Source organism: Galleria mellonella, unplaced genomic scaffold, assembly GCF_026898425.1.
Source record: "Galleria mellonella isolate WM207_F2 unplaced genomic scaffold, CSIRO_AGI_GalMel_v1 utg159, whole genome shotgun sequence".
NCBI lineage: Eukaryota > Metazoa > Arthropoda > Insecta > Lepidoptera > Pyralidae > Galleria > Galleria mellonella.
In genome coordinates, this window is record NW_026442004.1 from 407,629 (window position 1) to 425,290 (window position 17,662).

Consider the following 17,662-nt stretch of genomic DNA (forward strand, 5'->3'; position numbering starts at 1 on the left):
ATTATGTCGAAAACAAATACTTTTGTGTGTTTGTAAGATCATAAACATCAATTTTTTTTTTCTATATATTAGTGTATACGGATTTCAATAACATTACATGGTAATATTAATAAATATGCGTTTATTAAAAAATTTTATAATGATAGTTTTGATATTTATAAATGATTTTTTATTCACAATGTTATTCTAATTTTCTTTAATTAGTTTTTATAAATAACTTTTAAATTATTAATAAAAACGGACAGACTGCATAAGTCTATAGTTACAGTTGTCGACCGTTCCGTGAACTGGCGTCTAGCCAACGGCCAATTCCTCTTGTTTTTAATATAGAACTACGGCTGGTATTAACAAGCCATCTTGTTACTCTATTTCTACACTGAAAGCCGCTTTGTACTCGTCTCGTCGCTTCTCCAGCCAACAACCGCTGCTTTGAGAATTTTAACGTATCGAGTACCGATTATCGTGTCGTGCACTTTGGGAGTTATTTACGAGCATATTTTATGTTGAAATTTTGTATTTAGTGTTTAAAAACCTTTGTTTTGTCGTCTACTTTTTGTTTTATGAGACGTTCATAATAATTTGAAGGTTATTATTACTAGTTTCTCTTTTGCCTTCTCAAAGTCAAAATATTCAGACTTGCGTATATATTTGGAAGATAAGTTCAGAGCTTATGTGGTTTATATTATGTAAAGTATATGAATGCGATGATTGTGAGTTCTCTTCTAGCACAATACAAACTATAACCACGAGGAAAACTGTTTATAATGAAATTATGTTTTGATAATTGTTTTTGTAATAGATACTTATAGTTTACATTTATGTTGGTACCATATTTATTTTGTCAGAAATAAAGTTAGTTATATACTATTTTTTTACGAAGGAAAATTTTAATGATAATTTATAAATGGGTGTCAATTAAAGTAATTACTATTCTATTGTTTCGTAAGACGAATAGATAGATACCCTTACAATCTCTGACCCATTGTCTATTTGTTTGTTCGTTACAATTTTGATTTGTTTATTTAATAACTAACAAACTGATATAGATAACATTTGATAAAGAGGTCATTTGAGAACCGAAACTGAGTATCTATGCTGAATAAAGATCTATTAGAACATCGTACGTTTCCAATAAGTCACAAATGTTCAGAAAATGAAATTTAGAGATGATGCTAATTAGTACTAATATTTAATAATATTTCCATACTCGTACCATTATCAGATCAGTCTTTAACTGTCCACTGCTGGACATAAGCCTCCCCTATGGGGGGTTTTGTGAGTAGTTGCCATGCTTGGCAGGCGGATTGTCAACCACAGTTAGGCTTTAGATATGTTTTAAGAGAAACGCTACTTCCCATCCCTCGTTCTCTCTTAGTCGCCTATTACGGCACCCACGAGAAAGAAAGAGGTGGCCTAATCTATGCTGGGACCACACGATCGTACGACGTACTTGTATACTTCCGTGTAAATGACAAACACTAGCCATATTATTTGCCATCTTCGCGATAAAAAATATATTGCTATTTCAATCATCCCATCACTTTTAAAGTTCCTATTTGATAATGTGGTGAAATGCGTATATATATTTGGATCATTGCTTTCAGTTGTTTTCTGAGTGTAATAACTTGTCTTCTTTAAACAATCATTCTCATAGGGAATCGCATAATTATGATCTAAAGAAATAGCCAAGGTTTTATAGATACAATACCTATTGCTTACGAATCAATAGGTAGATGCGAGTTTAGGTAAGTAGATATCTAACTAGTTAAAGATTGATACTTTGCTCAGCACTCCGTAAGGGTCTTGTTACAGCTGAAAGCTTTCAGTCTGGTGTAGATATCTTTGATCCCTATTTTTCTTTGAATCCATGTAGCATACGAATGTTGTACTCAGTTCCCGATGTACGAGATGAGGTGCATTTCCTGCACCCGCTCTTTGAAGTAGGGATAGCAAAAGTAAATAGAAAATATCTAATTCTAGGTGAAATATTATACACAGTTAAAATACTATATTATAAATGTGAAAATGAATTTGTTTGTTATCTCTTAGCATCTCAAGGACTAAGCTAATCATTCTGAAATTTGGTATATACGTACTTTATGGGATAGAAAAGAACATAGATAACTATTTATATCTGTCAATCAATAATAATTATCCCGGTCATGTGGACGAATTTGGCGGTAAAAGATAGTTTATTTATAACTCTAATCATCTTACTTGATCATCAATTCAGTCATTAATTGTTTACTACTGAACTCCAGTAATCTCTATAGTTTTTTTCAAATTTATGCAAATGGATAATCGTTTTCGATTTATCTCTGGTCTATATCAGATTGATACTATTATCAAGGTAGAAATTACAGTTGAGAAAAAAGTCAAGTCAGTTGGCCCATTGTGATTAATTAATTCAAAGTATTTTGTTACAGTATTTATAGTAGTACTTAAATCTATACCTTCTTGCAATATAAAAATCGCCTAGTCTATTATGAATTTTACATAGGCTTCTCGAAATAAGTACACAATAAAAGCAACAATTCTGAAAATTAAGCAGTAGACGAATTTATAAATACAAGTCCAAATACATTTTCTCATACTGAAAATTCCTAATAATTTTGGTAGATAGATATATAATTTATTTGCGTCACTTACAGCATACACAATCAAGGACAGGTATGCAAAAAAGGATATATACATTATATACAAAAAAAAAGAAAATATATAACAGAATTTTTAACGTATTTTTTTTATTTTTAATTGAGGTATATAAGGAAAAAGTATTTAAAAAGACCTCCAAGATCCTGAAATAATAGACAATAAAATACAGAGGTATCTACAGTTTTAATTAAATGATATAGGTACATTATGCAAGTACTACATAGGTATATCTACATGTTACAGAAACATAAACTCCCACTTTATATTTTTGATCGCAATTTCAGGTATTAACATTTTAAAAGCATGCGTGTAGTTTCAGGTAAAGGAAACAAAATAAATTGTTAGTTTTATGCGAACGCTACCACAGTGCAATCTCAACGCGCCATCTTGTATGGCGATAACAACATTATATCTGTCTCAGCTAAAAAATACGAAACAAGAGGAGACCAAAAGTGCCTAATGAATGTGAAATTTTATATAAATGCCATTTGCCGTCTGCAAAAGTCAAGATACTTGAAAGTAAGGTCACCAATTCACGATACACCCTGTCACATAACATAGATGATTTTATTCACGTATTTAAGAGGTTTTCGGCATACGTTTAATGCAGAAACGGTGTCAATATTGCATTTTATGCATTTAGAGAGCTCGTCTTGGTTGATCATAAATTGGTTGGTTTTGATATTCTTAAATTACCTTTCCATGCGTTGTTGCATGTAAGTAGGTACTTGGGCAGATTAAATTACTGTTTTATTAATACCGATAGGTAGTTACATAGGTACCTACTCTCTTTTATATAATATGTATGTTTCTTTATAGGTAAAGTTATTAAATGCATCATCTAAGTATCTGAATATTGTTCTAATTTAAATATTTATAGTTATTAATTTTATATCAGAAAGGTATTTAGATACATAGAATAAATATGAAAACGCAAGACCATTAAAAGTCACGACCATTTTAAAAAATAACTAGATATTATAGTACCTAGAGATCTATCAATTCATCTAAAATGACTAATAAATTAAAAAAAGAAATATGTAAATTTCATATATACTTTGTGACGATATGTTGGTCAAATAACTGAATCGCTATCAAGATAAAACTTTTATACCTAGTTAAATTAAGTATCTAACTAGTAGGTCATTAATGACCTAATTATTATTAATATGAACCCAGAAAATGTATTCTTTCATTAAATTATAGATACTTTATCCATAATACATTATTTACTCTATTCCTACCCTTCGGAAAACAGAAGTTACTCCAAGACGTATACAAGGAAATAACAAAAATATTTACGAAAGCCCGAACCGAATAAAAAGATGTCCCTTAATACGTGAGCAGATGCATCCCACCTATTATTTGTTTCCCCAAAAAGGTTACCTTCAAGAATATGAATATGGGTGGGTATCTAATGCAAATTCTACTTTCCTGAGTTGAACGTGTTCGGTACGATTCTGCCCTTCGATGTAAGTTAAGACACCTTTGGGAAAAATGTTATTAAAGAATGATAAGTAAGGTTGCGTGGGTCTTCCTTTATAACACATTATTTATGTACTTACTTATTTATATAGATAAAAGCTTGGGTATTTTATAGAAATTACTACAAGGAACAAGTTTTATAGTATTGGCGAAATGTTATATATGAATGTTAATAAATCAATTAGATATATGACTAATACCACTGTATCTAAACATTGGATGAATTAGTAATAATTGGTTCGAACCACATTTACTCTCGGTTCAGGGATTCTAATATTGAATCTCACTATAGACATCTGAATTTTTTTTTAATATCATGAAGTTGGCAAATAAGCATACCTTTTAGATGGTTAACGTTCACTGTAGCCTATGTCCGCCTGCAACACTAGGAGTGTCACGAGCGTGTTGCCGACCTTGAAGAAATAATACCCCCTTTTTGAAGAACCTTATACTGTAGTCGGCACTTCGGGAGAGATCTCTGTCACACTGTATGCAACCTTTATGTTATAGTATGTGAGAATGAATTACCTGACGATGGTGAGTCATACGATGACAGAAGGTGGCTCTGGGTATCATTTTAAACAATTCCTCAGAACATAATCTGTCATAAAAGCGGAAATCTTAAAGGGCAGCAAAGTCCTATTTATAATTTAATCTACATCTGGATCGTTTAAAAATTATTGTCATTCGCTTCGTGCTTCGAGCACGTAAAGTTTTCGAACGGTAAGCTACGTCAAAGCGTTAATGTTAAACGAAACTAGAAAGGGCTTAGAAACTCTGAATACTAGAGGGTGACACTTTGAAGCATTGCATACTTATATACAACTACAATAAAAAAATCGATTTATGGTGTACGAATGAAACAAATTTCGTCATGATTGACATTAAGTATAATACGTAAGTGTATATCATTTAAAATTTTTACATTTATATAATATTAGTAGAATTACTTATCTAAATATATAGTCGCACAAAGAGCAAATAACGTTTTATTTCATTCACAAGTTGTATTATGGCCAACTAAAATAGATACATACGTACTAAATATTTCAACAAACATGATACTACTCCATCAAAGTAGTTTATATAAAAACAACTATGTTTATGTTAATTTGGTTTACATACTATATTTTATTTTTCGTTTTTTTGTGCTCCTTTATTATTTTTTATTTATTCTATTTAGTTGTAAAAATAATTATTAGATACTATTAGAATTACGAATATATTTGTATCGAAATATGAAAATTGAAATATGAAATGGATAGACATACAGAAAAACTGTTATTCCTTTTAATTATCTCACAAAAATTATATATATATTGTAAAACATCCACTGCGAAAAAATCTCGCATACCTATTCATCGTATGCATGCATCTGGATGCGTCGTATTATTAAATAGACAAAATTTAAAACTTTTTGATGTTTTATAATTTGTATCTTTGCGAAAAACAATCAGTTCCATTGGCAGAATAGTTAAAGTGAATTAAAGAGATTCTGATAATTGCGAATTATGAATTTGATAATGGACACATACCAACTTACTTAATTGATTTTCTGCGTTTGCTATGTAAATAGCATAAATATGTAAAATATTTATATAAAAGTAGTATATTCATAAAAACTGAACCCTTATATAAATCTATTTTAATTACTACACTGTTTTGTCACTTTCTTTCAAATCGGAAATTTAACTAAAAATAAAGAGACTAAATAGTTTAATAGTTAAAATAGGTTTATGTAAGATTTCGCGTTTTAATAAATAAGAGGGCCAGATGTTTAATCTGTAAATAAGAATTCTTACTTCTTGGTATCTCAAGTTATGTCTACTGTTAATTTTCTAGTTCAAGAAAAAACTTATAAAAGCGATATTTCAATCAACATAATGTCTTATAGAATCTTTATAAGCCAAAACTGAATATCCAAACTAAAAATAGCATTTGTATGTCACTAGACGATTATCTAAAAGGTGTTGAAATGGAAAGTAGGCGTGCATTCAAATGAATCATGAGTCAGAGCGTAGTACGCATCCGAGTTATAACCGCCGCGTCAGATTACGACGTGCTCGTAAAACGCTCGTCCATTGAGCAAGACAATAAAACACGATTTGGATCAAACGGTGTCACTAGCACTTCAAGTTCAAGTGCGCTATTATGTTGCACGACCGACGGCCAATAAACGTTACGAATAAAAATCGCGTTTGTAGGCAACGCGCGAAACGACCCAACGACGCGACCGCCCTCATGACCACTTTATTGTAAACAAATTAATTTTTTATATATTTTTTTTAATAATTTAACTTAAACACATTTATGCAAATGCATTGAGACAATGTAAAAGGTACTTTAACGAGCGACGTTTATTTTTATTTATTTTATATCGGGTAATGGTAAATACTTAAGTACCTATTGGTTGAGTAATTCCGAATATAACGAACTAAGTGTCAGACAGCCACTTAATCGCATTAATTTTTCCAGACTCTAATTGGTTTCGCAATATTGATAAGAGAGGCATAACATTAAATTAGTTGTGATAAGAGCTAAAACACAAATGTGAAGGTGTTTTTAATGGTTATTTTTCTTGTATTGTTAGTCCGTAAACTAGAGGTAGCTATTAGGTATATATTTACTTATAATATATTTTAATATGTAGCTAATTCTTTTAAGAAATAATTAAGAATTTTATGGTAAAATATTTAAGTATCTAAGCATATTTTTAATGGATATTAGTACCAGATCTTAATGTTTAAAAATTTAGTCATTAGAAACTTTTACTTTGAGAATGTAGCTTTTTATATTTTGTAATAAATTTCTACTTATAGGTATTTGTATATCTACATTAAACTATATACAGTTGTTTTATACCTAGGTTAATAACCCACTCAAATCATAGACAATGAATTAGATAACCTTATCTTACTAATTAAAAATAATAAAATTGAAGGTTTGTACATGGAAGGTAATTAAGAAAAAATAAATATGGGGTCTGAATAAGAGCAAATGAAGCCAAATTAATACTTTTTAGATATTTTGTTTGTCTGTATGTTTGTTCCGACATCACGCAAAAACACCTGCACTAAATTGGATATAGTTTTTATATCTCATCATCATCATACACAGCACACATATGGCTGAAGATCTAATTTAAAATGGTAAAAAACTGTTTTTTTTTTTAAATTATATACAAGATCTCTTGAGTTTAATATATTTTATTTGTATGTAAAAAATACTGGTAATTAATATTTATTTATTTTTTCTTTACAGATCAATAAAGACAATTGGAAACGGAAGAACACTTACAAAGCAGCACTCAGGTAAATATATAATTAATTATATATCACATGTATACTGTACATTCATAACATTTCAACCAATATGGCACCTAAGTACCTAAACATTTTTACTAAAATATCACCTCAAACAAAACTCTAAACGCCTTAAGAACATTTATGTGAAATATGTGGACAAAGTACCTATATCTCAATTTTGAACCATACACTAACGATTACTGAATAGCGACTATTTAATACTAAGATAGTGCAAGGTATATAAATCAATCAGTAAAAAATTTATATTAATTTCATAGTTTTACTTCGAAATTTTTAATATTTTTTTACGTTTTTAATATAAATTTTAATATAAAAAATCTTATTATGTGATCGAAGTAAATGCATCACAAAATGGGCTCACTCTCCGAAGCCACTCATTTCAATTATATTTCTACAATAAATTTGCGACTGTCACTCCATCTAGCGAATAGTCATCCTGTAGTGTTTGCTTGTTCATAGGAAACGGGTTCACCATCTGAGTATCTTTTTTATCATAGTTTGATACTTCAAGTTTGCAGCTAGCTTTTTGCGGCTTCGACTTGTTCGTTCTTCTGATAAATGTCGAATATTCTGGTTTCAGAATTTATAATGAACTAACTACGAATACTAATAATAAAATATATTCAGTAAATAAGGCATTTTTATAGATAAAGTAAGTATACAAGTATTATTATGTATATAGATAAATACTCCCTATATATATGGGCATAGTTTATTATGCATAATTAAAAGTAGATAGATAAATATTTTACATACTGGCAATATTTATTAACTGCATTTCTGTCCTTACAAACCTATATAAGTACCTGCCTATAATTCATAAATTATAAAATTCAAATTAAAAAAAAAAAAAAAAAAACAGTAGTACATGTTTTTTCTTTCTATTTTTTTTTTATACGAAAGTAGATCTTAATACCAAATCTAAAAGATCCCAATAGAATAGGCATCTAAATTAAACCAAAAGGTGCTTTATTATCTTCTTACTGTGTATTTAATAGAAAACGAAGAATATACCAAGAGGTTTACTTTATTATAAGTCGCGGGCTCGGTGTAGAGACCAATCCAATTTGTCCCCTATCATTTCTACTTCATATGATCACACTATATGTAGGTACTACATTCATATCACAATTCCATTTGGAACAAAGTCCAGTTTGGCCACGTGTCAGCGAAAAGATAATAAGATAAGGGATAGTAGGAAGGAGTATTGTAACACCCCCAGGCTTCGAACTCTCGGGTGTGGTAATGCATATTGTCATTTGTGTCATCATTTCTCCCATTTCATATTTCTAGGACCTAGTGGATGGAACCTAATAATGAGTAATAGATATTGGATATCAAGAATAAAACGTAGCCGAATAGGTCAGATTTGAAAGCTTCTAGATATTGTAATACATTGTAGATATTATAAAAATATTCCATATCTATAAATAGTTTCGGTATGCATCGCGTCATAGCAATCAATCTGTTGATGAGGTAGATCATTATTTTATCTAGATACTATGCATACATAGTTTATATATATAAGAAATACATAAACATTTTAGTTTATCCAATTGTTTCATGACATTAATTGTTAATCATCGCCCTGTCCTTAGCAGCGAAAAGTTAACATTTCCCAGTGTGCAATGGTTAAGGTTCAAATAAAAAAAGCGCAAAAGATTTTTCAATAGTTTTTAAATCAACGTATTTGTAGATATAAAATTAGCCATGACTTCATTTCAACATTCAACATTCATCGACAAATTATGAAACATAGCAAGCGTCATATTAATAAATTATGAATCGAAAATTAATACGAATCATTATAACTTATTACGTTTCACAAAGATTTTTATATAGAAATAGGATGTAGGCATGTGAAAATTGAATATAGTCTAATCGTTCATTATGATCTTACATTCTTAAAAAAAATTTTTTTTTTTGCAACTTTAGAATGGCAAACAAGCTGACGGGACAAGCTGGAAAGTGATATGAGCAGTACCATGGACATAGCAGAGTATACTGTTTCGCCTATGATATCCCCCATAAACTTACTGGCATATATCACCCTTCAAATCGAAACACAACCATGCAAACAACTGCTTTACGATTGAAAGACGAATGGGACAGAGGCAAACGACTTTTGGACAAAGTACCTAATATAAAAAAAAAGTTTTAACTAGTGTCACCGACACATACAACCATTTTTATCTATTTATCTAAAATGACCTACCGAGAACAATGTTAGATGCCTACTGTAATCATTAACCTAAGGTCAATATTATATTTTTATTACCTAATCGCTATTTATTAATATATTAACGTTATTTAAGATATACCTATCGTCAATGACCCACATTACAAATCCTATTGTTTCTTATATACGAACAGTTATGAACGTTTATATCTTTGCATGCCTAAAAGTAAATCCATCCGTGATTTAGACGAATTGTTAATTACTTATTCATCTAATGAATCGTGTAAGCAAATTTTTATATAAAAATGGCTATTTGTCATCGACGATTCGTTATTACGAATAATAATGAATTCTTTTTATGTGAACAGAACAGAATTTTGATTAGGTATGTAATTAATTATCACAGACTGATTTTCAACTCACAGAATCTAAAGAAATCTTTTATGGCCTGTAAGTATAGGTAATTAACCTACTATCTACTTGACTTATTTTTCTATTTAATTCTCGTAATATGAATTTATATTATGCATTCATATAATAGCGTAAGTACGAGGCGAGACGATCCGTCTGAACGAGTTGGCACCGTGGGAGCGACTGCTTTATAGCCAATCTCATTCATAAAGACATGTCCACACTCAAAATCACATAAAACTAAACACGTCATTGGGACTATAATGTTCTATTAGGGGCAATTTAAGCGCTCCTTACAATTTTACGATTTCGACGTCGTTTTACGGCGAGCCACGCGCCTCATCCGCTCGTAAAAACTACCGTCACCTGTTGTGTATATACTACATTGTGCTAATAAAAAATTCTAAATGAAATTTAATGTGCCAATTATGGGTCAATGTCTTATTTACAAGTGGTTTACGATGTTGTTATGTTTGATCGAGTGTGTCGATAACATTTACGCAACGTATAAAACTTGCCGTATGATTCCGATAGAATGGGCCACTCCTTCCTTTTCCGTGGATGTTGTAAGAGAGACTAAGGGAACTTAGTAGTCGAGGGATGGGCAGAAACGTCCTTCTAAAAACAGCATCAAAGCCCAACTACGCTAATGAATTCACTGAACCTACTAAATGTTACCTCAATACTTCACCGTTTTATTTAACCGTTGAATAATTTGGAAGGCCTATTGGTGCCGTCATTGATATTTATACAACTTATAGGTGCGTACTATGGAGAAAAATATTGTCCTTTTTTCCTATAAATTCTGAAGTTTAACAATTTTAAAAGACTTAATTTCAAATTGCTCCTTGTTTTTTATTAATTATCCGAAATACATATTAGATTTAAGTAAACAAAATATAAAATTTTAATACTACCCACCTAAGGCAAAAAGGAACCTCAAAATAATTTTTAATTACAAGTCTAGTGGAATACATCTAGAGGCACAGTGGAACTGAGGTGCATTTGAATTTTGGAGTAAATATGTTTCGGAGCGGAGAACGCGAACCAGCAATTGCAGTGTAGGTCGACCTGTAGTTAGGTGGAGCGACGGTATAGTGTCTGGTAAAAACCAAACAGCTAAAGATCGCTCTCATTAGTGTATCTTAGAGGAGTAGACCTCACCTAGACCTATGTTCAGCAGTGGACCCCCATATGATGAAGAGGTAGGCTTAATATAAGAAAATATTATTGTCTACCTTACTCAATAGGTATTGCAGAGATCTAAAAATACTCCTAACCACTTACCATGTCATTTATAATGATTATAGATACTTGTCATATATCGGCCTTTCATTGGACTTACATATATTCTATAAGAATGTTATAGTAACAACCAAACTCAGCGGATTTCTTATAAATACGTATTTCTACGCCATGAGCCATAACTCAAATGACTGCATACGTCAGGAATATAAAGGAGGATCTTATGCCAAACCCCGCCTGAAATAACATGGCCGGTATTATAAACACACCTCTCTTGATCTGATTGGTTTAATTTGAAATATCTGGTTTACCCGCTCACGTATTGACCAATCAGCGCTGAAAAATATTTAAAAGGCAATTTGGAAGACATCTTGAGGAATATGTTTGTCTTTGTCATTATACATGCGAAAGAGCGAAATAGAAATTTCTTTGTAAGTAGTTGTGCTTGATTTTGATGTTACCAGATGTTGAGAAGAGATGGCGCTGTTAGATGCGTAGTTCGTCCCTTGTAATATAGATGACGCTATACCACAGCATTGATTTTACAAACATTTAGCTGTTTTTTGTTTTCAATTCAGTTCAGGCATTAGTGTGTTGTGTTAACTTCTGAGGTAATATTAAGATATTAATAATCTTAGTAATAATAATATGTTTGTCTTAGTTCGTAATAGGTTAGGTACCCTGTAGGACATTTATTACCTACCTATAAGTAAATTTGATATCTATCTACTTTGCCATCTTTTACCTGGGATAGGCAAGGATAAGGCCAATTTATTTTATTTTAGAGTTACGTGGAACACAGATACATCTCCTTAGGCACTACCTTTACATAAACTTACTTTGCTCTAATTACTTAGGTAAGTAATTTATAAGAGTTTGTTGGTCATTTATACTTAAAACTAAATTGATTTACTCTTCTCTTTACTATCTATTAACAATTAATCGAGTTAGTAGTTATTTAAGTTAGAGCCTGTTAGTGCAAAAAGTACCTACTTGAGTAAACTAGTAAGAAGTAGGTACCTACCTATTTGGGATTATGGGATGCAACTAATACCTATCTAAGGCCTTTGCAATATTTATAGTTATACAAGTTGAGATCAAAATTACCAATTAGAATTCTTTTAAGAAAGTGTTTTTCTAGTAAAATTAAAAAATTTGTACAAAAAAAAAACATCCTTAAGATACATTAATTTTCAAATAGGTACAGCATAATTAATTTCACAATTTTTTATTTATTTAATATATATTTTTTTAAATCAATTCTAAATTTATTTATGAATGAATTAAGAATTCATAATTAAGAATAGTAGAATTAAGAATTCTGAATTCTTGTTTAAATTATTTAAAACTTAATAGAATCAATTATTCTTACTAGATCCCAATATAAACCCATTGCAAATGTTTTAGTAAAAAAAAAAAATCAATAACCAATCATCAGTATGGTAGTCAATCGGCCATAAAAACGATTCTGTGCTCGATAATACTCACTTCTAGTCTGGTAAATCGATTTCTTAGCTATCGAATCACGAAATCGATTGCTTATAGCGGCATTGTATCGATCACGCATCGTTTAACATCTATTATTAAATACATACACATAAACAGATATGTTAGATGTTGTTACTTACTTATTTATAGTTGTATGCGATGTAATGTATTTTTTTTATAATTAATATCTGATAGGCATGTGAACGCGCGTAAATAAAAGTAGATATAAAAGTTAAACTATCGGACAAACTTAAGTTACATTTAATTATCTGGATAAGTGTCAATCTTCCACCGCGCATTTTTCAGGGCTCTTTCTTCCATGCAAAACTATGCTTTGAAATCAATTCCCAGCACCAGTACTTTCGAACCGATATGACATTGTAACCTTTAAAAAAGAGAATGTTCCTTTTTAAATAATCGGCAACACACCTCCAGTGTTGCGGGTGTTCATGTACGGCGATAGTCACTTACTATCAAGAAAGTGACATGCTCGTTAAAAAAAAATAGGTATCTTATTGGTTTGTGTACCAAATGTTATACAAATTAGTTCTTTAAGAGTAATTTTAGTAAAAAACATCTAAATATCATTACAAGCTTATAATTTTATTTTTTTAATTTATAAAGTAGAAACTATACCATTTTTTAAATTACCTACCTACTCAAATGACATAACGTAGACTTGGTTTCATAACACTTTAGTACAAAAAAAAAAAATCCTTTGAACGTGTTCAATACGGTTCGATTTGCCTCTTTATTTTCGTAACCAATAAGACCAATTTTTTTTGTTTAGGTTTTTAAAGTATACTGGACACATGTTGTCAGTTGTAATTTTTATAGCTTTATTCTTAAAAGTTTCGTAAGTAGATACACATGTTAATAGAAATCCGATAATGTAATTACAAAAGATATTTGGCTTTACTTTAGCGCACTTAAGAGTAAAAGAAAATCTGCTACTACAATTTTTGTGTTTTACTGTCGGCGATCATCAATAGTATACTGACCTGAATGCATGTAGTAAGTAGTCACGCCTCGGAGTCACACCTGTTTTATGTGCATCTTATAAATAGTAGGCAAATAAAAAACGGAACCCATATATTGTTTTATTTTTATTATATATATATATAAGTACTAAAAATACGGTGGATCAAATATTTCCATAAAATTACGAAATATAACCAAGCGGTGGAGCAACCACATGTGTCGGGCCGCCGGCGCTGGAGGCATAGGTTATGAACAAAACATAAACTTGTTATACCAAAATAGGTAGATGTCAATTAGTAAAATTTTTATGTTTAACACAAAAACAATCTTAAAAAAACATATAAGTATCATAATTAAAAGATAATTATGACAGTTAATTTAAGATTTGTAGAAAAAAACATTAATGTCAATGTAATCAATGTGTGAAGTAAATCATATAATATATAAACAAGTAGATAGATGTATAAAAATAAATGCAATAAAAAATATTTATAAATGATGATAAGAATTTGTTGCTTTTTAAGTCTATTATTTTTTATGACAGATCTATTAAGTTTATAAGAGGTAAGCAAGTATAAAAAATTAAGAACGAATTAACAAAAACTTTGTTCTTGTCAAAGAAAAATATGATTCCGTAAAATATATAGTTAACTAAAAAGTATTACAAGAAGCGAACAATGAGTATTTAGCCTTATTGTTAAAGAGCGATTTCTTCTTGGCAACTTTAGGATAGACAGATTAAGTACCTATGCATACTGTTAGTCATAAAAATCGTCTTCTATAAATTTTTTAATATAAATATGTATATGTTTTGAAATTTCATATTTAATCAAGATTAGATATAAGTAATAGTTTGTTCAATATACTTAAATGGAATTGCATACTCACCTTGCCTTAAAAATACAATGACATCTAAGTATCAAGGTGAATTACTGTCGTGCAATGTTTGAAAATAACCTATATAAATTCTGTAAATTACATACCTACCTATGTCAAAAAAAAATGTTATTACATCTAAATTACAGCAATTGTTTGTTTAATGTTCATATACCTGTTTAAAATAAAATTTGTTTGCAAAGTTTATTTCAATTTAAAAGATATAAAGATAAGTATTAATAAGTATAATTTAGATGGGTACGAGTAAATACTATCTAGGCAGGTAAAATAAAAATATATCTACACATTTTGTTGCTGTCTCTAAATATTAGATTTACGTTTTATTATGATTACACAGTCTATATGTGTTGCAGCTCTGAAGAAAATAATATGTACTTATAGGTATAATCAGTGGATTTTGCTTTCCATGTAAATGGAACTAACACATTTAAGTACTATTAGTAGATACTAAGCGTAAATATCAAATCGGATTATCGTAAGAGTTAGACCATACTTACCTGTATCTTTACCTAAGAGGTAAAATAAAAGAAATGAACAATAACTACTCTCTAGTAGATATCTATACGACACAAAAGAATGTCTAGGAACAAAATAATTACTAATTGGAAATTAAAATTATGACAGTTTACCTATTCATTAAAAAATTGTTGTAATTAATGAATATGTAAAAATAAAAAATATCGATGTACAAAAAACCCAAGATGCCCAATTTCCATATAAAATGTGCACCTTATATTGTCACCAACAGCAATTAAAACAAAAAATGTACATACTACGAATATGTACATTTTTCATTTTTATCGTAGGATAAGGAATGAGTGTAGTTAATATTTTTTTAATAATGGCTAGAAATGAGCGCATTTTATACACTCGTTTTTCGGTACAATTCTTTAATCTCTGTTAAATCAGTTTTTTTTTTCAAATTTTCTTGTACATCGGTGATTAGAAAGAAATGTTTTATGTTCGTGACAGTACCCGATAAACCAACTATTATATTTATAATACGTAAGGTATTCCAGTGTCAGAAAATAATCTAAAACCACTTTTTACTAGTTTTATGGAGCTCTTGTCATTTACTTTCTTCGAGTTAGGGGAATATAAAACGATTTGTAGACCATTTATCGTTGTATATCTATTAACAAGCTATTTAGGTACTAACAGTTGTGAATATGCTTTTAAAATATACAATATTATGTTCCTATCGAATCTATTTGGATCTATACCTATGTACTGTTTCTTGCTTGTTGCTTACATCCGCTATTGATAACAAAGTATAATTTATATCGTATAATTTTAAGGGACAATTTTGCATGGCAACAGTAATACCGAAGCAGTTCGCGTGAGTATTCCGAAGTCACAAATTTGTATTCAAAGGATACCTACCATCAAAGTACACCAATAATCGTAAAACGAACGATTTAAACTCGGATTTTGTCGAGTTCGAATTTTGCTGTTCCACTGAAACAGTAAAGTAGGTAGAGTATATGTAACTACTTGCCTGCTACGAGTACTTAGGTAGTGAACTATACAGGTACTGCCTATTTTAGAGATTGAGGTAGGCAGGGAGAATCGAGTGTCTAAGTTTTTAAATTCGTCTATCTTTGTTACAGATTTTGTAACATAAGATATTCGCAGAGAATTTCAGAACTCTGTCATTTACACACGGGTTTTTTTTTTTAAAGAAGTAATATACTCTGTTATGGCCATGGTACTGTTCATGTCTATAGGTAGCGGTTACCATTTTCCGTCAGGTAGGCCAACTGATTGTTTGCCATTTTAAGGTGCATAGAAAAAAATTAGAAAAGCTACACTTTCAAATAGTCCAGGAAATAAATAAGAATAGAAAATTTGAAATAATTGCAGACCAACCTCTTTGAAATGAGTATATCCATATAAGAAATAGGTACAATATAATTCCACAGATATCGAGTACCGACATTAGAATCAATATTTTATATTTTTATATAGGAACGTTGACAATATCAGGTAACAAGCCTATTTGCGGTTTCATTGGGCACGTAGTTAGGTAACTCTCTGACCTTTCTGCTCTAATACAAGACAGAGAAAATAGAATACAAATTACACAGAAGTAATATATAGACTTGATAATAACACATTAATACTCAAAGATACGTTACAATTTTGAATATTTACAATAATTTATTTATATTAATTAGGTATACATATGTATTTGCTTATTTTAATTATAGGAACAAAACATAACTCATATTTATTTTCATTTTGATACAGTTATCGTAGAAAAAAAATATTGTTTTTAATCTCGTTAGATGTTGCTAAATAGGAACTTAAAAATGAAATAAAAAATCTTGCAGTACTTATAATAATCTAATGAGAACAAAATAAAACAATATTAATTTATTTAAATATATACAGATATATAAAATTCTAATTTAAAGTACTCATACATATCTATTTATCTAAAAGAATATCTATTAAGCTAAAAATTCAATAACAAGTAGATGCTATCTGTCATAGTAGATACATCAATCAGACAAGCTTTGGTAAAATTAATTTTTATATGTATTTTTTTACACACCTACTACATACTTTTAGAAATACTAGAAATAAAACTCATAGATTGATTTAAATTTTTCATGTCGTGTACTGACTGTAGTGTAAATATAAAAATAAGAAAAAAATATCAATAGGTATACTTTATTTCTTTCTTGTGTCTTACAATTTACTTAAATAGCCCATTAAAATTAATATATGACCAATAAAAATGGCAAACAAATTATTTTCCACCCAGGGGGGTGACTTTTGGTTTTATAAATATAAAACATTATGTATTTACTTTATTGATACCAACATGCCTATATGTAGTAAGTGTAATAATATTACTGAGACAATATGCGAGTACCTTTGTCTCATTCATTAGATCATTTATTTTAAATTGCCACGGTATACTTATTTAGATAGAAATATTTTTAAGATGGATGTCTACCTATGTAGCCAATTATAAGTAGGTAAAAAG

General features: G+C 29.8%; 1 protein-coding gene across 1 annotated transcript in view; it reads left to right on the top strand.

Moving 5' to 3' along the window:
- Positions 1-17,662, top strand: part of LOC128200163 (uncharacterized) — a 190,693-nt gene that overhangs the window by 156,846 nt on the left and 16,185 nt on the right. Inside the window, exon 5 of the mRNA XM_052892618.1 lies at positions 7,402-7,451. Coding sequence (XP_052748578.1) covers positions 7,402-7,451 — 50 coding nt within the window. The remainder of the gene's footprint in view (positions 1-7,401; positions 7,452-17,662) is intronic.